The 23,875-nt window shown below is 39.0% G+C and overlaps 2 protein-coding genes across 2 annotated transcripts; one reads left to right on the forward strand and one right to left on the reverse strand.

Annotated features, from left to right (window-relative positions):
- Positions 1-2,939: 2,939 nt before the first annotated feature.
- On the forward strand, positions 2,940-17,535 carry LOC105037606 (uncharacterized). The gene is given in 3 exon segments (XM_073243237.1): positions 2,940-3,603; positions 3,606-3,832; positions 16,685-17,535. Coding segments are annotated over 2 exon segments (813 nt in total). The 5' UTR covers positions 2,940-3,005; the 3' UTR covers positions 3,821-3,832; positions 16,685-17,535.
- Positions 7,909-8,316, reverse strand: LOC109504984 (germin-like protein 5-1). The gene has a single exon (XM_073243046.1). The coding sequence runs from the start codon at positions 8,314-8,316 to the stop codon at positions 7,909-7,911; it is 408 nt and encodes a 135-aa protein (XP_073099147.1).
- Positions 17,536-23,875: the final 6,340 nt, after the last annotated feature.

Consider the following 23,875-nt stretch of genomic DNA (forward strand, 5'->3'; position numbering starts at 1 on the left):
ATGCCGGCTGCTAACAAAATGAGCCGCAAACTGGTGGCTCATCTGATCAAAGGAGAAGATAGTATTCGGCTTCAGCATCGAGTACCAATTCCTTGCTGCTTCCTTCAAGGTAGATAGGAAAGCTCGGCACAGGATGGCGTCTGGTGCGCCATGGAGCAGCATCATTGTCCGAAAGGCCTCCAGGTGGTCAACCGGATTCGAGGTTCCGTCGTAACTTTCGAATTGGGAGAGCTTGAAGTTTGGCGGGATCGGTTCCTGCATGATCATTTGAGAGAAAGGAGGGTCAGTACAGATGTCCTCACCATAAGCAGGGGGAGCGTGGCGGAGCTCTTCGATCCATCGATTCATCTCCTGGAGCCTTCGATCCAGGAGATCCTCTCGACTACGAGTTTCGAGGATCTTATGGAAGAGTAGAGGTAGGGATCCTCCGGGAGTGGAATCGTGATCAGACTGAGGGCTCTCCACTCTCGGATTCCCCTTTCCAGGGAAGACAGGGCGACTGGCCCAAGTGGCCTGCCCTACTGTCGAATTTTGGAACTCCGGTGATGCTCTTTTCAACCGCACTGACGCCTGCGGCTGTTGCTACTGCTGCTGCATGGCCTGCACTGCTTCGGTGAGGCTTTTGACCTGTTGAACCAGCAGGTCGAACTGCTCCATGCCGACCACCATTACCGGAGGAGGAGGAGGAGCCTGAAAAACTGGAGGTGAGGTCGGAGCCTGAGATCTGGCCGCGGAGGCCGTGGATCGCCTGGTGGATGCCTTTCGGGGAGGCATTAGGTGGAGATCTAGTAGGAGAAGGAGAAGAGGATGTCGGAGAAGATGACCGGAGGCAGTCTCATTGAGCACTCCTTTAAGAACAAGGGTACTGTGAAGACACACCCCTTCCTCTAGCGCCAATTCTGTTGGTGCAGAATTCCGCCGAAGCCGGAGTTGCTGAAGTTGAGATGACCACGACCGCCGTCAAGACCTGCAAGGAAAGTCTAAACTGGAGTTGGAGGTGCTCCGGCAAGACCCTCCGACGCTCAAGTCAGTACTCTATTTCAACAGAAATGGAGTGCTCGAGTGGAAATTTTATTAGAGTTTTGAGATAGAGTTTAGAGCTTAGAGAAGAACGTATCTGGGGGTCCCCTTTTATAAACGAAAAGCGTAACTGATTCACAGCGACGTCTGTAACCGCCTGGTAGTGGGCTGTTCAGAGCCGCGCGGAGTTTGTTACAGAGAATAGTGGCGTCAGGGGTCGTTCAGGGCCACTGGGAGTTTGTTACAGAGAGTGGAGTGGTGTCCGTTGTCGTGACTTGCCAGAGAGTGGTAGAGCCCGGAGAGTGGAGCGGTGTCCGTTGTCGCGACTTGCCAGAGAGTGGTGGAGCCACGCGGAATCCGTTGTAGAGAATGGAGTAGGGTAGTGGCCATTGTTGTGACTTGCCAGAGAGTTCGGATCTGTCGTCTGGAGCTCGGCTGGAATGTCTGATGGAGCGGAATGGCTTTCTATTCCATCGATCTAGGAGAAGCTCGGATGTTTTCGAGGTTGCTGACGAGTCTACTATTGTCGGATGCCTCGGGCGCTGATGCTACAAGCAAGAGTCATCTGCTATAGAAGCTCGGATGGAGACTTTCTGTTGGTGAAGTTTGGTAGGAGTCCGCTTGCTAGAGAAGTCCGTCTGAGATTTGCCTGATGTGGAAGCTCGTCTGAAGATTATCTGTCGGAGAAGTCCGGTCTCATGAAGAATCTGGTGGAGGGTCAGCCAGCGGTAGACTTCGGATGGCGTTGGGGAGGTTCGTCCGCTGGAGGAGTCTGGAAATCCTGTGGAAGTTTGGATGGCATTATGGAAGTCCGGCTGACGCTATTGAAGGCTGATGGCTGGGGAGGTTCGGCAGACACCGGAGGCGATCGACCGTTGTAGAAATCCAGCTGCTGGAGTCCGTCCGTTGTAGAAGCTCGTTCGATATTCATCCGCTATGGAAGTTCGGACGGAGTTTGATTCTTGTAGAAGGCTGAAAGGAGACCGCTTATTGTAGAAGCTCGATCGAAGATCGGTTGTCATGGGAGCTCGGAGTGGTGACCTGGCCGGTGGGGCCTGTCCCGTTTAGAAGCTCGTCTGGGATCCGTCCATTGTAGGAGCTCGGCTGGGATCCGACTATGAAGAAGCTCGACTGAAGTCCGTCTGTAATAGAAGTTCGGAAGGAATTCGTTTACAGTAGAGGCTGGGATGGAATTCGCTTACAGTAAAGATCCGGAGTAGACCATTTGCAGTAGAAGTTTGGCTCTCGCAGAAGCTCGGTTGGAATCCGGAAGGCGGTCGACCGCCGTAGAAACTTGGATGGAGTCTGGTTACTGTAGAAATCTCGTTGTTGGAGAAACTCGGATATTGACGAAGTCCGAAAGAAGTTCGGAGTAGGGTCGTCCGCGGCCGGAAGAAGTCTGCAAGGGATTCGGAGAATAGTTGATCACTGTAGAAGGTCGGCCGATAGTGAAGCCTAGAGAGCCTTTGGAGCGGTCCGATAGATGAATGGAGAAGCTAATTGTCGGAGAAGTCCGGAAGCTCGGACGGTCGAGAGGGTTCAGAGAGACGCCACACAAGGTCGGAAGCCGGAAAAGCAAACTTCGACTGGAGGGTATTTTATACCCAACAGTTATAAAAAAAATAAATTTGACATGTGGCATCATACCATTTTATTATTATTATATAATAATTTTGATTTAAAATTTATACAAATGGAAAAATTGGATGATTCTGGTGTAGGATATTTATCAAATGTAGCAATTTTTGCTGTCTTGGGAGGTCATTTAAAAAAAAAATTCTCAAAGATGTTTTTGATGTCAATGCGCGGTTAATTGAGGGGGGTATTTTTTAATATAAAATATTATCATTATTATTAATTAAATCTCAGCAACACGGGTTGGGCGCTGGTTTGTGCGCTAGACATATATAAGATTCTTTCATGTCTCGCAAAAGCCAAAACTCCAGAATAGCGAGAGTGAGAGAACCCGGCATCGACCAGCGAAGATGTCGATGTCGAAGGGGTCGAAGATGCTGCAATACATCAACTACCGGATGCGGGTTACGATCCAGGACGGGCGGCAGCTGGTGGGCAAGTTCATGGCCTTCGACCGCCACATGAACCTCGTCCTTGGCGACTGCGAGGAGTTCCGCAAACTTCCCCCAGCCAAGAAAGGTGGCGAAGAGCGCGAGGATCGCCGCACCCTTGGCCTCGTCCTCCTCCGCGGCGAGGAGGTCGTCTCCATGACCGTCGAGGGCCCCCCTCCCCCCGACGAGTCCCGCGCCAAGGCCCAGTCTGCCGCCGCCGCCCTCGCCGGCCCCGGCCTAGGCCGCGCGGCCGGCCGCGGCGTCCCCACCGCTCCCCTCGTCCAGGCCCAGCCTGGCCTCGCCGGCCCCGTCCGCGGCGTCGGAGGCCCCTCCCCTGGCATGATGCAGCCCCAGCTCTCCCGACCTCCCGTGCCCCAGCTCTCCGCACCGCCCGTCTCCTACCCGCAGGTCGTCCGCCCCCGCAGATGCCTGGCTTCCCCCAAGCTTCCGTGGGGGCCCGCCCTCCCGTGGCCCCCGTGCAGTTCGCCGCCAGGCCAGGGGCGCCGCCCGCGCCCTTCCCTGTGCCGCCGCCCCAGTTCGGGCAGCGGCCCATAGGACCGCCACACCCTCAGGTTATGCGCGGCCCGCCGCCGCCGCCGAGGCCCGTCATGCCGGCTCCTCCACCCCCCAGGCCTGGGATGCCGGCAGGTGGGGTGTTTGGTCTGCCGAGACCTGGGATGCCGCCCCCACCACCGCCCAACCCGCAGCAGCCTCCTCAGAACCCGCAGCAGTAGTGATTATGCGGGGTATGCATGCTTCTTACTTCTCCTCCTTTTTTTTTTTTGTGTTTAACTTGGTTTTCCATTGTGGTGGTCAGGCAAGATGATTTTCTGTGATTATGCGACCGGAAATTGGATCAATTTGTCTCCCCTCTTCTTTTCTATAAATCCAATTATTATCTGATTCATGTAATATGCTAATCTGATCAGCATAATGCACTTATTTCAGTAATGTGTGTGGAATTTCCTTATGATGAAATTTAAGGGACTTCGCTGATTTCTTATTGATTGTAGATCAAAGTTTTGCCGTATATCTTCTTGTTAGATGAAAACTAGCACTTAGAAAGTTACGTGGTTATGTAGATTGGAACCCTAATGGAATCAATTGGTTCTGCTGGGTTCTATCATAGTTTATTATCTTATGTGTATATCAAAGCATGCATGTTTTGAAGTTATATCTCAAATCTGTGGATTTTATATTCAATCACAAGTGCTCCAATGAGCAAAAGGCCTCAGTCAAAGTTTCATATCAGGAGTAGCTGTGGTGATACACATAAATAAAATTGAATGTTCGAGTCTTCTAGGTTGAATCACTAGTGTGTACTAGGTTGTATTGGCCATACCAGATCATATTGGGTAAGGTGCTAATGTGGATATTGCTGCTGGTGCTTCAACTTTTACTCTCACTCTTTAATCAATTGTGCGCTTGTTAGGTGATTTTTATCTTGGACAAAGAAGACAATTCATTTGCTCAAATTGGTAGTTTTGTGCTCTTATTTCATTGAACTATTTGGTTACTTGCGGATGATGGGATCATCATTTGGATTGATTGAGATTTTTAATTGAGTTCTTTTTATTGAAATAAAAAAATATGAAGGGAATGGTAGTTATGATTATGTCTCTATCATTATGTTGCAAGTAGGTATAATATAATGTGTTCCATTACATTTTATTTCATGCCCGAGGTGCCCTTTTGTTCTGAAGGCATGGTTATCACAGCAAGGATAAGATTGTTGTCCTTGTTGGCAAAATTGCAATTGTCCTATTGGTTCATGGATGTACATATGTGTGTGATAAATATATGTATATATGTATGTGTGTGTGTGTGTGTGTATATGTATATATATATGTTTATGTATATGTATGTATGTATGTATGTCTATGTGTGTGCGCACGCGCGTGTGCGTGCGTGCGTGCATGTGTGGCATGTTATATTGAAACTCGACTTCCTTTGGTAGCTCTTGGTAGTTAATAATGATTTTCTTATACTCTTATTTTAGCTTGTTCATGCCTGTAAGAAACTTCATCTGGTAGAGCACATAAGGTAGGCAAGTTTTTCCATGGTGAGCTGATAATAATGTTCTTATACCTTCATTTAGTCTTTTACTCTCATTTTAGCTTGTTTATGCTCTTAAGAAACTTTATTTGGTAGATACGTAAGGTAGGCCAGTTTTTCCATGGCAAGTTAATAATAATTTTCTTATACCTTTATTTTAGGTTGTTCATGCCCTTAAATACACTTTATTTATAAGGGTAATAATAAAATGTGAAGTTTTTCATATGCAATTTGTTTTGCATGTTTTCATATTGACTCAATTGATTCAAGTCAGATTGATGTTTGTTTTTCACTTATTGTCTTATGGCATATCATAATTAGGTCTTGCAAGACAAAATACCAACATCGTGGTCTGTTGTACTATCTTGTATAGGGTGTGCCATACTATATTGGTCTCGTACTAGTATGCTGTCTTGTACTGTATTGAATTGTGCATCGATATTATAATAGAATGGTATTGGTATGGGATCTGGTATTGAGATGATGAATCTTTTCCAAAATGCTAACAAACATGAAAGTCTAAAAAGAGCTATAGGAAATTTAATAAGGTGCAGTGGATGGTATGCATTATAAATAGATTATTATGGTGTGCATTATAAATTGATTAATATGATATATGGTGGTGGTGGTAGTAGTAGTATTAGTTTATACTTCGTAATCCATGCTTTTCTTTGTTATCCTATATGTATGAAAGTGATTTTAAAATCTAAAGAGCACTGATATGTCAGCTCCATTATAGTCCTAAACATCTCCAGATGGTTGGTGAGGTCCAATTCATAGGGTTAGTCGAGGGTTTTATTGGACAACTTCCCATTCAAGCCCTTTACAAATTGAAAAGCACATTTTAGATTGATGATGGGAAAAATAGTAATTTCTATAAACCAAGGCCCTGGTATAAATTTAATAAATCTCATAGCCTAAGGATCAAAATGTACAAAATAGAATCCATCATATAAACTTGCCATTATCTTCTTATAAATAATTGTCAACGTAGCATTTGAAACATGCTTCGTAAGTTGGATGTGTTCTAATATTAAGTTAAAAAAAAAAAATCACTAACAGGTATACATTTCCAGTCCCAAGCTTTTGCATCATAAAATTTGATTGTGGCTTTTGAATTAGAATCCATTGAAACAAATAAATCCATCTTGTTTTTGTTGAAAAAGGCTTATTTGTGGTGAAAGAAACATATACAATTGTAAATAGTTTCTTTTTTCTTTTCATTTATTTTGAAGCTTGTTCTTGCATAGCATGCAACTAGCAGCCTCGTTAGCCAACAACAAAAAAAAATACAAACTCAGATCTTGTTTTCATAGGTCTATCATTGTGCTTGGAGGAACTTAATGGTTGTTGGTTGGACACAATTGAAAAACAAAACAGAGGGAGATGAAGCTGTGACGTGAATTCTTCATACCCTTGTGAAGTGGAGATTTAAACATTTAGGGGATCAAAAGGATGTAGAAGCTAGGTATGTGCTTGAAGCTAGTAATGCTATTGAGGTTAAGCAAGTGCAAAGCCATCAACAGTTATTGCTTCTTAAGGGAGTAGGAATTCTTTTTTTTTCCCCCTAAAGCAATCAATGTTGCAGTGGGTGACTTTGCATGGTGGGGCCTTCTCCTAGTTTTTGAGAGCATGATATTTTGGGTAATGAAGATGCTTTGCTTATTCTTTTGTTTTTTATTAAAATATGACAAGTTCTAAGTACCTAACTATAATACACACACACACACACAGACACACATATATATATGTATATATGTATATATCTATATATGTATATATGTATATGTATATATGTATATGTATGTGTGTACATATGTACATATGTTTGTATTACAATATGTAAAATGTTGACATTACCTCCTTCCAACTCCTATATACATCCAGCATCTCCACTAATATAAACATATGGACTAGTGGTGCATCTCCACCTCCAAGTCACCTACGACCTCACTGCCCATGCCCATAACCACCTTGGCCAACTTGATTGTCGGTGTAGCATCGCAGTGATGCTGGTCCTAAGGGTGTAAAAAATTTTGATTAAACCGCCTAACCATCCAACCCTATCCAACCCGAAGCAAATATGGCGGTAGGCAGTTTAACTGGTTCGGTTTGGTTGAATAAAATAGAAAAACCAATATTTCGGTTTAGTTATTGGTTTATTGATTTATGTGATCCGTTGAAATCGAATCGAACCGACAAACCAAAATTAAAATGCCGTCATTTTATATATTTATATATACATCTATATTACATGCTTCATATATTTATATATATACTTATGTTACATATATATTCAAAGTTGGGCGATATACTTTATATGAATTAAGAATCTCAAATGTTGATTTGGTCCTATTTCAATCCAACTTAGACCAAATTTTACTTGATTATGAATCATAATAAAGGAACAAAAAATAGAAATCCAATCGATCAATCCGCTTAAACCGAAAAATCGTTCAAACCGTTCAAATACTTGAGAAAGCTACATGAACAAAGCAAATCGATACAAAACTGAACCGCAGAAATTGATTATATTTAGTCAAATATTTGATTTTAAGAACCTCTTAAATCGAAATATCGATTCGATTTTAAAAAATCATTTAAAATTGAATCGATCGAACCATTTTCAGCCCTAGCTGGCCCTACCATATCCCGTTCCCATGCATCCACTTGCACCTATGCTCCTCGAGTCTCTTGATCTTTCGCACCTGCTCCTTCGCCAGGCACCGTGTGTTTGCCTTGATCGCCGCTACTACCGTGGCATACTTCAGCACCCTTTCCTTCTCATGAAATATTCTTGGAACTCTGGCACCTTGATTGCTTTCTCCAAGTGTGGGTGCTGGCTATTGAAGGCAATGATGACAATAGCGGGGGCGTCACCATGGTTCTTTTGGAAGTGGACGAGGCCATGAGGGAACATGAAGGCATCACCCTTGGTGATGGTGACGAAGCCGATGTTGAGGATGCCGTCGAGGACGAAGAACATGTTGGTGGTGCGGGGGTGGGTGTGGGGAGGGTTGAGCCCATCGGGGGCATAGTTGATGCAGGACATGGAGAAGCTCAGGATGTTGAGCTGCGAGATCTTCTCCACATTGGCCCTTGTCACCAGAGATCCCATGGTGTTCTTGGTGGTGCCAGGGGAGGCTAATCCTATGAAGAAGTCATCCTCTATCATAGTTCACCTGCAAGGCGAACACATTCACCTTCATAGCTGGAGCACCCTGATCAATAAGGCATGAAAGTCCATACAAACAAGAAATGTGGGGAGGGGAAGAGAGAGAGAGCACAAAGTAGGAGGATGGAGGAAAAAAGAAAGAAAGAAAATTGAATGTGGCATTAATTAGTGATAATTAGCAAAAAAAAAAGACAGAGGAACCCAACTGATGTAATTGGAATATTAATGTGCCGATCTATTTTATTATGCATGCATAATGTACCACATGCAGCAACATTGATGCTATGTGGGACCTCTTGCTGCAAGCCAACATTAACTTTAGCTATTATTGGGCCCTACATTACGTGCATGTAAGTTGAACAGGTCTTAGAGAGTGTGTTGAACTTTGGGTCTGGTTTCAAACAAGGTTTCAAACAACTTCCTCTACTAAACATGTGCCGATCTCTGGTTCTTTTGGTTATTCTTGACCTGGCCAAATGTCGAAGAAAAGATTTTGGATGAGATCGATTCAATTAGGAGGCATGAAAATCTGGATGGGAAGTACATTGGACGAGCCGACAGAGTTGGATTACCTCCATGTGGTGCTATCGGAGACGTTGAGGCTCTACCCCTGATGACACTTTGTCCACGGCTGCACATAAAGGATGACACACTACCGGATGAGATGGTGGTGAAAAAGGGGTGGAGGGTGATTTACAATAGCTACACAATGGGTGTGATGTAGCGTATTTGGGGAAGATTGCAAGGAGTTTAAGCTTGAGTTGTGGTTGGAGAACAGAGTTTTTTGATCAAAGAGTCTGTACCAGTTCTCGATGTTCCATATAGGGCCGAGGATGTGTTGTGGGAAGGAGACGACATACATCCAAATGAAACTACGAGCTGCAAGTGTGATCGAAAGATTTAGTGTCGAGGTGGCAATGAGGATGGAAGTTGAGTTTTTCTCTACTTTGAAGATGAAGGGGGCTTTATCGGTGTTGATGAGGGAGAAGGAGAGAAGAAGGTGCAAAGATGGCGGTGATTGTGTAATGGCTTGATGTCATTATCAATCATTGCATAGTCCAGTTATACTAGCACTATATCTTAGTAATGCTTTTTAGTATTCCTAGTTTTCTATTTTAATATTATTCTGATTGAAATAGAGAGTTTGTTTTTTTAGCAGAAGTCCAATCTAGTCTTGTTCTAACCTAGTAAGTTCGTGTAGTGCTTAAGGTTAGTTTCGTCATTTTCAAAATTTTTTTCGATGTAGTATTTGGGTCTAACGGTTTCACTAACATTCCATTAAGTTATAGGTTAAAGTGTTAGATAAAAATAACCCTCAGGGAGGTAAGCATATGTTTTTCAAACTATTCGGTATAAGTGTAATTTAGCCTTAATCTCAGGAGGGCTTTTGTAATACAATACAATAGACTAGACTAGACTATGAGAAGTGAGCAGATTTGTTTCAATTTATCAGATTCTTTTTGGCTATTGATTAAGGGGTAAGATTATATGTGTGTATATATGTTGATGGATCTAACTCTCAAATCCAAGGTTTGTTGGGATTAGGACTGGCAGAATATGATCCAACCTGCCAACCCGACCCGTGTTCGACCCGTCATAAACAGGTTTGGATTTAGGCTAAATGAGTTTGGGTCATAAACGGATCGACCCATTTAACTCATTTAATAATTGGATCGGATTTGGATTTTAGATATCTGATCTATTTAATCCGTTTAATATTCAGATCGGATTGAGTCAGATAACTCATTTAACCTGTTTAACTTATTTCTGATCCATTTAATCCGATCTGTTTAACTTGTTTAACCTATTTAAGATCCGTTTAACCAGTTTAAAATCTGTTTAACCTATTTTTGACCCATTTAACTTGACCTGTTTAACCAGTTTAACCCGTTTAACCTAATTTGTTCTCTTTAATAAATGGGTTAAATGGATCGGGTCGGATTATCTGTTTAATAAACAGGTTGGGTTCAGGTTTGAATTTTTGACCCGTTTAATAAATAGGTCGGATTTGGGTTGACGATTTTCTGATCCAACCTACATTGATCCGATCCATTTATGAGCTGACCTGACCCGATTGCCATCCCTAGTTGGGATCTATTCCAAGGCTTGTATTAGCCGATGATTGGTTTAGTATGGTATGGACCCGTACTATACTATGCTATGCTGGGGCATACGAAAACAAAAAGGTCCTGAAATCGGGATCAATGGTGTCCGACATGAGATTCCCCACATAAAGAATGCTTGATGGGTGGTCATCATTTGTCCCCTTTCTTGGACAACGGCCATCAATAGTGGTCTAATGACCCTCTTGCCAAGTTATTGGATGGCACTTGCAATATCGGAGTCGTAGAAAAGATCCGGTCCAAGAAATCTGAAAGAAAATGGTGTTGGAGGATGAAGTTGGGGTAGGAGAATACTAGAAATAGGGAATCTTCTAGAGATTTTGATGCAAGGAGGTTGATTCGAGGATTGGATGGGGGCAGGAGAGGAAGTTTAGGAGAGAGAGAGTGAGAGGGAGGGAGGGGGCTCAAGGATAGAGGTAAGAGGGAGGAGAGGGAGAAAGAGTGATAGGGAGGGAGGGAGAAGGAGGGATGGAGGGGTTTAGTAGGTAGTGATTGGTGTGGGTTGGCGTTGATTGGCAGCATGAGACGGGCACGAGTGAGGGGAGATGAGGTTTAGAGCGAACGAGAGAGACAAGAGAGCAAGCAAAATATCTCAACTTTTAAGCCATTTTGAATAGTCGGATCGTTCCAGTTTGGGACTAGTCTGGTTTATTAGACCCTGAACCACCTATTTCGGGATGGTTCGGTGGTCCCTACTTAAATCAATTGTTAAAATAATTTGTCAAAGCAAGTTTAGCATTCTCAGCATTGAGAAGTATATCTGTTATGCTTTTATCTAAGTTATAAATATGATTACATTAATTTCCGATGAAAAGGAGATGTATCTACATTCTACATTCTACACTGAAGATCAAAATGTTGGGTGAAGCCAACTCACTTATTTGGGGTCCTGCACATGCTGCATGATCATTGTCATAGGGGAAGGCTAAGTGTGTGAAATTGAGGTGACTTGGCTCACAACAAATTTTCTTAATTTCAATGTTTGTGCATGCCTTATCTACAAGTGACTTTAAGATGCATTTATTTGGCTGAATACATCTTGCAAATGTGTTTGTCAAGACAGCATGTCAGTTCCTACTGGTGGGTTGCATTATCACCTAGTTAACACTGTAATGGACTTGGTGAAGCGGCGAACAAGTGGATGAAGGTGGAAATATTTTTTTGGTAGAAGATGGAGGCAGAAATATGATAACAGGAGATTAAGGCAGAATAAGTAGAACAAGAAGGAAAAGATAAGTGATTGTAGGAAAGACTAGTGAAGGGGATGAGAATAAGGGAATAAATAGAGATGGAGGAATGCCTAGGGAGGAGTCTGAAAGAAGTGGGGAAAAGAGAGAAAAATATTTTGATTGGGATGGTCGAGAAAATAAGGCAAAGATAAGAGGCAAAAAATATTAACATGTAATGGAAAAGGTTTTGAGGCCAGTCATGTGAAGATGGCCCGAGAGTCTGAAGCCTCGCTGTGGGCCCTGTGCATAAAAGAGCATAGGGACACATCCCAAAATCTGAAAACCTTTCCTGCTAGTGAGTCCCACTTCTAATCAGAGTTGCATCTAGGGAAAAAGGAAAAGATGTTAGGCTCTTAACTAAGAAGGGAAAACTCTTTTTTTTTCTTTTTCAATAAAAAAGATATTGGAAGCTGGATTCTATCAAGAACCTGCAATCCCTGTCAATATTTTCTCTTCTGTTCTATAAGTTTGAAACTTCTAATCCCACCTGATTCCATCTCCCACTTGGATGCAGTCATTTATTCAATTATTGTTTTGCTTTTATTAGTTTTTTTTTTCATCATGAAAGCTTGAAGACCAAGGCCTTTCCTGTTGTGGATTGTGTGTGCACCCATTCAGAAGAGAAAAGGATAACCCACACTCAAATAAGAAAGCTTGCCATTTCTTGTGCTTAAAAAAGAAATGAAATAGATGGCTTACCCATCCTTTGGTTTGTGTTGCACTTGCCAGCATGTGCCAAGCTTCAGTTAATTTATAAAGAAACAGAAGGCCCAGAAAGAAAGGGAAAAGAAAATAAGAATCATAAAATGTTTTAATCATGTTTGGGTACTTGCAAATGAAAGAGTTTCATTTATCAGCTTTGTTCAAGTTTACTAATGCTGTATCATGTCTTTTGTTTGAGCAAATTTCTTGAATACAACAAATCTGAATAAAAATTTGCAAATAAACCATGTACTTTGCATTATCTGACCATTTGTTTGGCTTCTTGTGAATGGGATCTCCTCTTCTTTCTCTCTTCTATGCAATAGATTGATTCCAACCCATCTAAGAAGAGAACCAATCTGCTACAGCCTTTCTTTTATAGAGAATTAATTTCCTTAGTTTTTACATTTCCTATCAAGGTGTATTCTGGTGGTTGCCATTTTCAAATTGTGCTAAAGAATTGCACAGTTTTCAGCGAGCAACCAAAATTGAAATTATAGAGGCATCTGGATGTTTACGCAAGGAATTTGTTTATGCCAAGTAAAAGGTTAGCTTGGCATTGACAAATATAAGATGTGGGACATTGCGACATATTAATTTTATTGTGTACTGCTCTGTCATCAAAAACATGGTTAATTGATGGCAAGAACTAAATACGTATGACTGTATTTGCAAATGTGAAGATGAGTCTTGGTTAAAGTTTGTGTAATTTGCTGACTGAAAAATCTTAAGTAGTTTAAACTTTTAATAGAAGAATGTGTCTTGCAACCAAGAAAGAGTGAAATGGAGTTGTTTTTGTGAATGCTTGTTGAAAACAGAAACTTCAAATCCTCTAAGGTCTATTTGCTGCATATAAAGGAAGTAGAGCATTGCACAGTTTCTATCTCGTTCTATTTGGGTTCAAAAGTGAAATATTTGGCCTTGTATAGAGTTCTGCTGGCTTAACAGTTGTTTGCTGAAGGTAGTTATTCAGTTTAACTAACGGATAAACTGTAGTTACAGTATTTGTATATTTGTTTTTTGTGCTACTGCTATTGCAAGTTATATTTGATGATGTTCTTCAATTACTAGCTTAGGTTATTGGGGTTTATATGCGGTTTTATTATCCTGCGGTTTTAGAATGTTCAGTGAGGTGCTTGGAATAGTTCGTGTTTTAATGATTTGGGCAAGGTTTTGAAAAAACAGGTGGGAAAATTGGGTGTCCCACCATCCTGAGTGTCCGGATGGGATGAGTCAGGAAATGGACCAAGATGTGATAGGACATCCATTGTATGTGAGCAGTCCATTCCATGGAAAATGTGGGATGGCCCCATCACCTGTTGTGTATATCCTTGGGTTTTGGGCTTTGATTTGAGAGGGGAACGAGGAACTTAGATTGGTGGAACATGGACTTCAATGATGCCTTTTTTTACATTTATTTTGCATCATTACTTGTAAAGTGAATAGAAGGCAAACAGTTGGAAGAAGATGACAATTGATTTCTCCATGAATGCGTGCTTGCATTCTCTAATTTCGTATTTTCCCCTGTTCTTTGATTGGATCTAAATATTGAACTTCCTGTGAAACTAACAAGCATGCCGGTATGTTTTTTTGCATCTTAACCGTCATCATCTTTGTAAATGGATTAAAGTCCAAAGCTTCATATACTGCAATTAATGAGCAAAGCATATCCAGCATGTTATTTCACGATCACATAATTCTATCAAATATAACTCAAATTTTGTATACGATCAGCACTTAAAGCTTTTACTATCATGACAAGGAGCAAGTTGTCTACTTTATTCTTAATGTACAATTAATTTGAAAAGCCATTTGGTTTTTGATAGGAGATTAATGGGGTCGAGTGCTGAATTAGAATAATGGAGGCAAAATTTGGTGACTGTGGTTTGTAATTAAATAGAGAATGTATGATATGCAACCTAGCGAACATTAAAATGAAAATGGAAGTTCAAGTGAAATGGATGAATTTACGGTAATTTCTGGTGAAGTTACTGCTAATATTCCAGAAGATGTTGCACAATGTAGCCTATTTGTAGATGACGTAGTTGATTTGATAATAAAAAGATTATACTAAATGCTAAGTTAGATTTATAGAAGAAAGGGCTTAACAATCAGTAGAACAATGGTAGAGTTAATGGTAGTGAAATGGATGAATTTACAGTAATGTCAGGTAAATTTACTACTAATACTCCTGACGATGTGAATGTAGGCTAGTTGTAGATGATGTAGTTGATTGACAAGAGAAAAACTATACTAAATGCATAATTGGATTTGCAGAAGAAAGGGCTTAACAATCAGTAGAATACTAGTAGTTAGTGAAAATAAAAGGGAGGATGAGGCCCCAGACAATTTTGATGGATAAGATATACCACAAAGTGATTGGTTCCATCATTTAGAATTTGCTATACAGAATAATGGGGATACGCGAAGACATGCTATATAGTTAGAGCTAGTTGGATGAAGATGGGAGGTGCTTTGGAGAATTATGTGATTGATACATGCCTTGGCAACTTGAGGAATAACTTTTCTAGAATAACAAATAAAACTTACAATGTCATATGACAACACTGAACAGTAAAGGTCTAATAAAACATGTAGAGTGGAGAAGAAATATGAATCCTAATGTAGATATGTGGTACAATTTTGTGTGTATTGAAAAGATGAGTATATAACGATAGAATGATAGGTAGTTTGATCATGACACTATAAAGTATGGATGTATGCAACAAAGAAATGACAGGACTGTTTGCAAGGAGGGTTATGTAAATCTTTGCTGGAAGATGTAGGAAAAGGAGAAGGAAACCTATGGTTACACAGGCTGAAGTTTTTAAGGACATGAAAAAGCTTGTAATAAAATCAAGGATAACCCTAAATAGGAATGTTTGGTAAGTAAGGATTTGTCAAGCTGATTCTGAATAGTTGGGGCAAGGCTTGATGGTGAGTTCTGATTATATTCAAAGGGTTGTGAGAAGAAACAGTGGAATGAAGAAAGGAAAAAGGAAGCAATCAGGAGGAAAACATTTATGAATTGGTCATTAAAGCTATTAGCATGACTTGATGGATGCTGATCTTGTCATCACATCTAGACTAAGACCAAGAAAAGACCAAGAACAATCTAAATCTTGTAGTTATGGAAGTCAAGTTGTTTCAACAGATAATTTGAATACCAGGAGGGTTGTACGAAGGATTAATATAGGTAAGATAATAAAAGGAAGTATTTGATGAGTTTATTATATTTCTTTTCTTTTGCATGTGAGTTTGTTTTGGTTCTGTTGTCTTAATAAGGATTTGGAGTTATTTGCGAGAGGCTGATGGGTAAAAAGATAAGCAACTAGTAGGAAGGGGGTGCCTGACTTCCTTGATTGGTCAAGGGAAAAAAGTGATTGTCAGAAGTTACTGCAGGAAGTAGATGGAGAAAAAAGGTAGATGTTTTGGTGAAAATTGTAGGTGGGTCGAACAAGATTGAATGTGGATGGCTTGACATCTAAGAATGACGGGCTTGATGGTGTGGGTGGGCTGACAAGCGGCAAGAGATGAAATAAGAAGGATTTGCTGGGGGGAAAGCAATCATGTGTGACTAGTGGAACTCAGGTAAGTGGAGTTTATGGAACCTATAGTAGAATTTGGATTAAATTGGATGACAGTGTTCTGGTGTTTCATCTTGATGGGAGCTAGATTTTGCCAAAAGGATCTTCACTATCTTATTGAAGATATGTATGGACTACAGAATCTAGAAGACTTTACAGTTATATCCGGGAAGGATGTGATCTGGCTGATTGATTGCTAGCCATCGCAGAGCTCACTAGAGTCGACATGGAATTAAGGTTTAGAGCATTGTAAGGGTTTGGGTTTGGTTGGACAATCTGGAAAATTTCACTTGTTTGTAACTGTTTCTGTAGCCCTTGTGGCCCGTTTACCCAAAAAAAGGGGGGCAAAAAAGACAATGAGCTATGATAAGCTAGTGACTTACCTGTTGTCATGTGTGGACATGAGTCACAAGAACTTTAATGTAAAGGAGGAAATGACTTGAGGTATTATTTTTAACATAGCTACTTAAGGTTGTTTTATTTCATTTATCCATCAGTTTGATCATATTTTGGTAATCTTGATTATTCACTCCTACTAAAAAATCTTGATTATTCACTGCATTCTGAAAATAAAATTTAACAGGTAAACGATTCTAGTTTTGGTTTCTTTCTCGAGTTTTCTGCAAGCATAAGGTGTGTGGACTAATGCCTGTGTATGTTAATTGTATATATTTGCTTTTATGCTATTAATGATTCTTTATTTAATGCATTCAAGTTTGTTGGTCAGGTGTCGGCCTATTTGCGGAAGCATGCATAAATCTTTCGCTGTGCAAGTTCTGCGCTTCACCTTCCTCAGATTCTTATCTAAGATGGTTATCTTCATAATCTGGCGTTTGGCATGCAAGATTTTCACAAATTTTAAGGCTTTTTAATTTTTGGTTTTTAATTTCTTAACTGTTAAGCTGATCTGCTGAAACTAGGATTTCTAAACTGTTAAGCTGATCGGGTGATTCATCATTTTGTTAGGATTTGATACCTTGGGCTGCCATTTGTGGTTGGAAGGCTTCACGAGGTAGCCTTTCGAGAACCTTGAATTCCGGTACTTGCATTAGCATCATTAGGGCTTTCGAGCCCCAAAAGATGGACTAAAGGTGTGTTGGGTCGACACCTAAAAGTTCACCCTCGACACTTGCAACTTTATATCACTGGTTATATCAGTTGTCATATATCTGCACACGTACAATCAAAGTCGAGGATTCAATATCTGGCAGCTCACTTTCTTGGCCGCAAAAGTGGAACTGAAACTCTTGAGAACCAAGAGTTCATGCTAAGTTTTAGGAGGAATGGAAATTTAAGACCGTTTTTGGGTCTTCTTATTCCCTAGGAGTCGGACATTCTTAAAGCATTCTGGCACCCGAACGACGAAAAGCAGCTGTTCAAAGAATACTTTATTTTGAATGATTTATTCAAGCTTGTCGATGATGTCGATGGATCAAGTTCTTTTATCTCAACAACCGTAAAGCATTCGTTTTGTTGTTAATTTGTTGCAACATTTCACGACATTCAGTTATTCATGGTATCCAAATTATACGAATTATAAGAAACTCATACTAGAAATACCAGTAATTTTCTGCTGAATTGCTTTATTGTTTTTCATAAAAATGTTACACTTCATCTCAATTGTCCATTTCAATTCGGCACGCGAACTAGCGGCAAACTTTTTACTCTGAGCAAGCACTGCAATATTATTGGCTCAGTCGGATGTTCTTGGCCAGATAAGAAATAAAGCTTGAATTTTCTAAGCCAAATCGAAACAGTCTGATTTTAAATTTTTATCAGTGGTTAGATCATCCAAATGGTCCACTAAGTGTCAGGTCTGCTCCTTCGGCCTAGCCGATTGGTTGAATCAGGCATGGATCAGGGAGCAGCTTGGGGTCCATTGTGGTTTTTGTATCCTCATGATAGCTTCACATGTGAGATGGGAAGGACTCCTGCTTTATACAAGGCCTCAACGGGTTTGGATCGATGCAATCATTTGAAATCTATGATCTGATCAGTAGACATGTGTCAGTCTACAGTTTGGTATTGAAACATCGTTAGGATTGCAAGCGATTAAGTATCCAATCATTATTGTGAAATATCGATCAGATAATATCATTTTAAGATGCTTTCGGAGGCTAGACTAAAGATCCGACCGCCGACAGCTCCATTGGGATTCTTAACTAGCTTTCTGACATTCTGGATCGTCATCTTTACCTCTATCATCGATTTCAGCTTATCAGCTTAAGTCAGGTTGATCCTTAGCAGCGATAGGTGCCATATTGGCCCACCATTGAACATATCAGGCAATCCTTGTGAAGCAAGATTTAAATAATCATCCAACTTCTTCCTTTTCCTTGAAGTTACTTTTGTAGGCATCCTACTCTTTAGTTGATTAGAGTTCCTTGATGGATAATATTTACTCAACCAATGGAAAGAGTACATTAAAGTTCTTTTAGAGTAAGGTAGGGACAAAAGTAATATTTGACCTCATGTTAGGCATGAAAAATATATCAGACAAAATAAAATCAAATTGCCCAACAATTCGTCTATAGGTTTCCGCACTCAAAGCATTTGAATAGTTTCTATTTCCTATGAAGTTCTTTTCATGTACACCAAACTACTAAACGTTTTTAGAGATATTGGAGCAAGCGATATATTGATTTGCTTCTGAATCAATCCACCAACCTTAGACATCCTAATCAACAAGTACTCTCATTGAAAATAACACCAACAATTCCCTTCTACCTTCTAGTCTATCCTTGTCTTATCCATTTCTATTTTAATCATGCAGACAATTTGCTTCCAAAAGGATTGGAATTTCCACAGGTGAAACAATCTTTTTTTTCAGGCTGATCCGATTGAATTTCCACAGGTGAAACAATATTTTTGTCTGGCTGATCTGATTGAGTTCTTTGAATTTATTACCACTAGAGCTTTTATTGTCATTTTATTTTGGGATTTCTTGAACAACCATTAAATCATTGTTCTTATCTTTATTTCATAGGTTTTGGTTTGTTTTATAGTTGAGTCCGTTAAATCCATAGATTTGGAATTCAACCTTGAAGCTAAGGTAACCATTTTTATGAAAGTAGCAAGTTATTTAAGATGGTTAAGACATACATTTTCTAAAGAAATTTGCTTCCACCTATTGCAATGTATTTAGCCATCATCAGCTTTTTATTAGCATGTTCTACATCATTATCTCTTACTTTTATCTTATATGAATTATGTTTGTGAGGAAGAAATTGAACATGTCTCCGGAGATATGTCATACTTTTCAGCAATTGCCTCCAATTTTGTTCTCTCAGTCTTCGAAAACTCTTATCAAATCATCTTGCATGAAACTTAGCGAAGATTTCACTTAGAAACAAATCATCTTCCTCAAATTCTTCTAATTGCTTCTGTTCATCTTTAGTTGTTTATATCACTAAGTTCTTAAATCATATAAATATCTATCTTGAATCAATATATATTCCATTTTATGCTTCTGGATAGTAAAGTTAGATCCATTCCATATCTCAATGCTAGATAACTCATTCATGACTAACCTATTAGACATGATCAAATAGCTAAAAATTTTAAAAATTCAACTTATGACTTGAAAGAGTTGATCGGATGATGGGCTAAAATTAGAAAAGCCTTTCTAGAATTGATTATCTTGTTTACCGATGATGAAAAATTTCTCTCTGTCTCCAAACTAATCTCTATAATGATCTACCAAAATAGTGGTGGGAGTGGCTCAAACTCTCGACCTCAGGATCACTCGCTTAGCTATGAGACACAGACTAATAGGGGACTACGATTGAAGCAAGGGGTGACAATCTAGTTGCTGGTATGGGTAATGTAGTGAGAGAGGACTTCTGTTAGACTCTAGATAGAGGCAATCATCTAGTTGATGGTGAGGGTGATTTGATGGGAGAGAAGAGCCTAGATGGAAGTACTAGCGGCTAGAGGGGCGGACCTTGGATATGTGGTGCTCATCTATGGCTTGCAATGGAGTGCTTGATGGTGGAATCAAGCCTGAAAATTAAGGGAACAGCAGGGGAAGCTTTGATCGTTAGGGAGGGGAGAAAGAGCAAAGGTTGAGGAGGGAGAGAGAGAGAGAGGATCAATGGGCCTTGATAGAGGGTAGTCACCATACAGTTGTCCAAATGGCCAAGGGGAGGTGGGAGCTCAATGCACTCGATATTATCTTTTTCGCTAAGTTCCACTTCTCTGGGATCTTTGACGCATGAGCATAGGAAGTTGTTCAAGGATATTGTAGAGGCACAACGTGAGTGGAGCCAAACAATAGTTGCAGGATTGAGAAACTTGGCTCTGATTAAGTATTATTATTCACAAATTTTTGGAGAGTGGTTATCTTTGTTACATAATTATTTATAAGACCCAAGTATTATTATAGCCATTTGTAAGAATATCTTACAAGTTTCTATAATTTATATTTAATAAATTTCTCTTTATGGCCTATTATTTTTTTGTGTTTGATTATTTTTATGGCTACAGATAACCCATTAATATAATAGGTGGGCATGAAGGTCTCACTGGCAAAACAGGGCTAGAGTGATACACTTTTTTCGGTTTTATGCATATATTGCATTTCAATATGATTATTTGATTCATAATATGTTAAGCAAATATCTTCTAATGTATGTTCACATAAAAAACATTAATTGTGTTATCACGTGTTACTTTTGTATTGAATTAGTGCCAATGTGGAGCGAGGGTAGGGAGGTGGTTGGGGTGTAATACCTCAATTCGGATTAAACCCATGAATTTTAAAGCAGTGGAAAAAAAGAACCAAAAAAAAGAAAAAAAATAGGGGGAAGATTGTCATTAGGAGTCTTCTTCTCTTCTCATGGTGAGACTCCCTATTAGAGTCGAAGTTAGAGGTCCAGAATGGGTCTAAATCCTCCCCCTCCCACTGCTATTTAAAGGAACCAAGCTCCCTTGTGAAACCCCACTGCCGACTATCATTTTTTGCTGAAAGAAAACCTATCTTCCCCTCTCGGATTCATCAAAAATCAGGGCCAAAACCATCGGATAAAAAGGTAAGATCTTCTAATCTTTTGGTTACTTTATTTTGTCATCTTCCTCAGTCTTTAAATTTTAATATTCAGTCAGCAGTCATCGGATTTCGTTTGAGAAAAATCCTCTCCTATTTCGGGTTTTGTTTTGCCCTTCTTCTTGGGATTTTTTGGCACCGTACGTTGCCGCCATTTGCTAATGGGATGCCGCCCCTTGTGTCATTGTGGCCTCAGTCACCATCGGCCATACCCTTGGCCGATGGGAGGTTTCTATTCGGAGAAGGAACGGAGGGACGTAAGCCCCCTATTTCGTTAAAAGAGAGGAGAAGAGAGGGATGCGGATCCCCTCTCCTATGAAGAAGAAAAATAAAAAGAAAGAAAAAAAAAGAAAAAAGAAAGAAAGAAAGAAAAGAAGATTTTCTTTCTCTCTCTCCTCTTCCATCTCTGCTCCCTTTTCTCTCTTTTTCTCTCCCTACTTTCTTTACCTACTTTCTCTCTCTAAAATTTTCTCTATCTAGATTATTTTTTCTCTTGATGTTTTTTAGATCTTTGAGAAGATTAATGGTGAGTTTGAACAACCCTAGTGAAGAGGTTCTAATTCATGATCATCGGACAGTATGCCGGCACCTATCCTGATCAGATTGGATTCTATTAGAATTATTTTTCTATAATTTTTATTGAATTATCTATATAGTAATTAAAATTTAAATCATCTTGATTGGATTGATCGAGATATCAGACTGTGTCGCTTGATTAGTTCTATTGTACCTTATTAATTTTTCTCTCCTCTGACTTTTTCTCTCCATTTGATTTATAAATTCAAAGAAGGATCCCCAGTTCCATCATTTTGAATCCGAGTTGACCTAGTAGATAGACTCTGGATCACTTTATTGGTCAGATAGCATATCTACACCATCCAAGTCTTTATTGAGCTATACAAGATCCTATTTTTATTTATCTCTATTGAATCCTTGTATCTTTGATGATCTTGATTAAACAAAAATATTTGATTAAGTTGATTTTTGATTATTGGATGATGTACCGACTTTTATCTTGACTCTTATTAGATAGTACTGATTTGATCATCCTCGATCTCTGTTGAACCACCTATATCCTAATTGAATCTTGATCGAATGAAATTGGATGATCAAACCGACTCCGACTCAGACCATTGGATGTGACTACCATTATTGTATCTCTCTTAATTATTCATATATTTTTTAATTATTAAAATTGATCCTGTATAGAATTGTAGATGTCTGATAATGGGATATTGTGATATGATCTATGAATTGAAGATTTAAAAAAGATATTTCTAGAATTATGTGGATTTATTGAAATGTGTATGAGGTAAGTAATGCTTCACTTTTTCTAGATTTATTGATAAATTATAATATATTTTTTTAACATGATTTGTGAAATGATGCATGAATTTGATGAATGATATTTTGTTATTAAAAATATCTTATTTTAAAATATTATGATGAAGTATGATTGAACATATTGATTTTGTTATGTATTATATTGGTTGATTTCGATATCACATGATTATGTGTATTTCTATCAAATTAGAATAAGAAATATGATTTATAAAGAATTTTGATTCAAGAATAATATGAATTGACAATCTGACTATGTAAAGGATCCCATTAATAGGGATAAATATGTTGGTAATTGATTTATCTTAATAGTCTATATCACATTGTTCCGTTGGACTTTACTACCAGATAATTCGCAGTTCACTGTAAATTGATCAGTAGTGTTATAACCTTGTCATAAGAAAAATATGGTCATAGCTTATGGTTGATGAAAAGAATTTGAGAATAAAAGAATTGAATTCTTAAAAGAAACTTAAATTTTTGAAAAATAATTGAATTTGGCATGAACTATATTACATAATGAAAATTGATTTTGAATTGATGAACTCTATATACTTATTTTTTATAAATAATTATTTACTTTAATATCTGATATAATCTAGTTAAACTGATAATTGCTTATTGGACTGTCTAGCTCATTACCTTCTATTTTATTATTTTTATAGATCTTGAGAAACTAAGATGATACAAGATATATGCGGGAGAGTAACTAGAAGCAAAATCTTGATACTTTTATTTTAGATTAAAAGTCTTATTGAATTTAATGTAAGATGCATTGAATATTGTTGGATTTTTTGAAATATTAAAGTTAAAATTCAGATTATTAAGTTTTGGACTTAAATTATTGACTAATTATTCTATTATGATTTTATGATAGCATTATAAGATGTCTTGTATGTTTGTGGAGAGAGTTTTCTATGAGTATGCAGTGGTTGCCATGATCTTTAACTCGTGATCTCGGATCAGGGGCATGACATAGGGTGAAGAAGAAATGCTCTTTATCAGAAGGATATTTTGTAGTTATGTGCAAATATTTTTTATCTATGCCAAAGTCTAAATTCACCTAGACTATCTCTGCATCAAACCATGTTTTACATATTAGCTCCATTTTATATACATATTGCAATAACTATATTTTTGTCCTTGCTAACCAACCAACATATGCAATATATATTTTCAAAAGATTAATAAATTTTTTTCAAAAAAAAAACAAAGAATAAAAGTATAACATATTAAAATAAAATATTTTTTAAATGAATTGTATAGGATAAGAAGAGACGGTGGCTGCTGTTAGGGAGAAATTCGTCACTTGGGCCAAAGACATGGATTAACAGAAAAGTAGATGATGTGATATGCAAGGCCATCACAGCACAGTTAGGAATGGCAGTGTTCAATCCCGAAGGAATATATTTCTTCTATACCATAAAAGAACTATCTGAGGTCATTCAGTGTATAACTCGGGACCTTTCGATCCCAACTTTGACCTCTGACGATCCTTGACTCCTGATGATCCTCCTAAGCAGAACACCTGGG

This window comes from Elaeis guineensis, chromosome 9 (genome assembly GCF_000442705.2).
Source record: "Elaeis guineensis isolate ETL-2024a chromosome 9, EG11, whole genome shotgun sequence".
Lineage (NCBI taxonomy): Eukaryota > Viridiplantae > Streptophyta > Magnoliopsida > Arecales > Arecaceae > Elaeis > Elaeis guineensis.

Coding starts and splice junctions, on each gene's coding strand:
- LOC109504984 (XM_073243046.1), bottom strand. CDS start 8,316: ATGATAGAGGATGACTTCTTCATAGGATTAGCCTCCCCTGGCACCACC.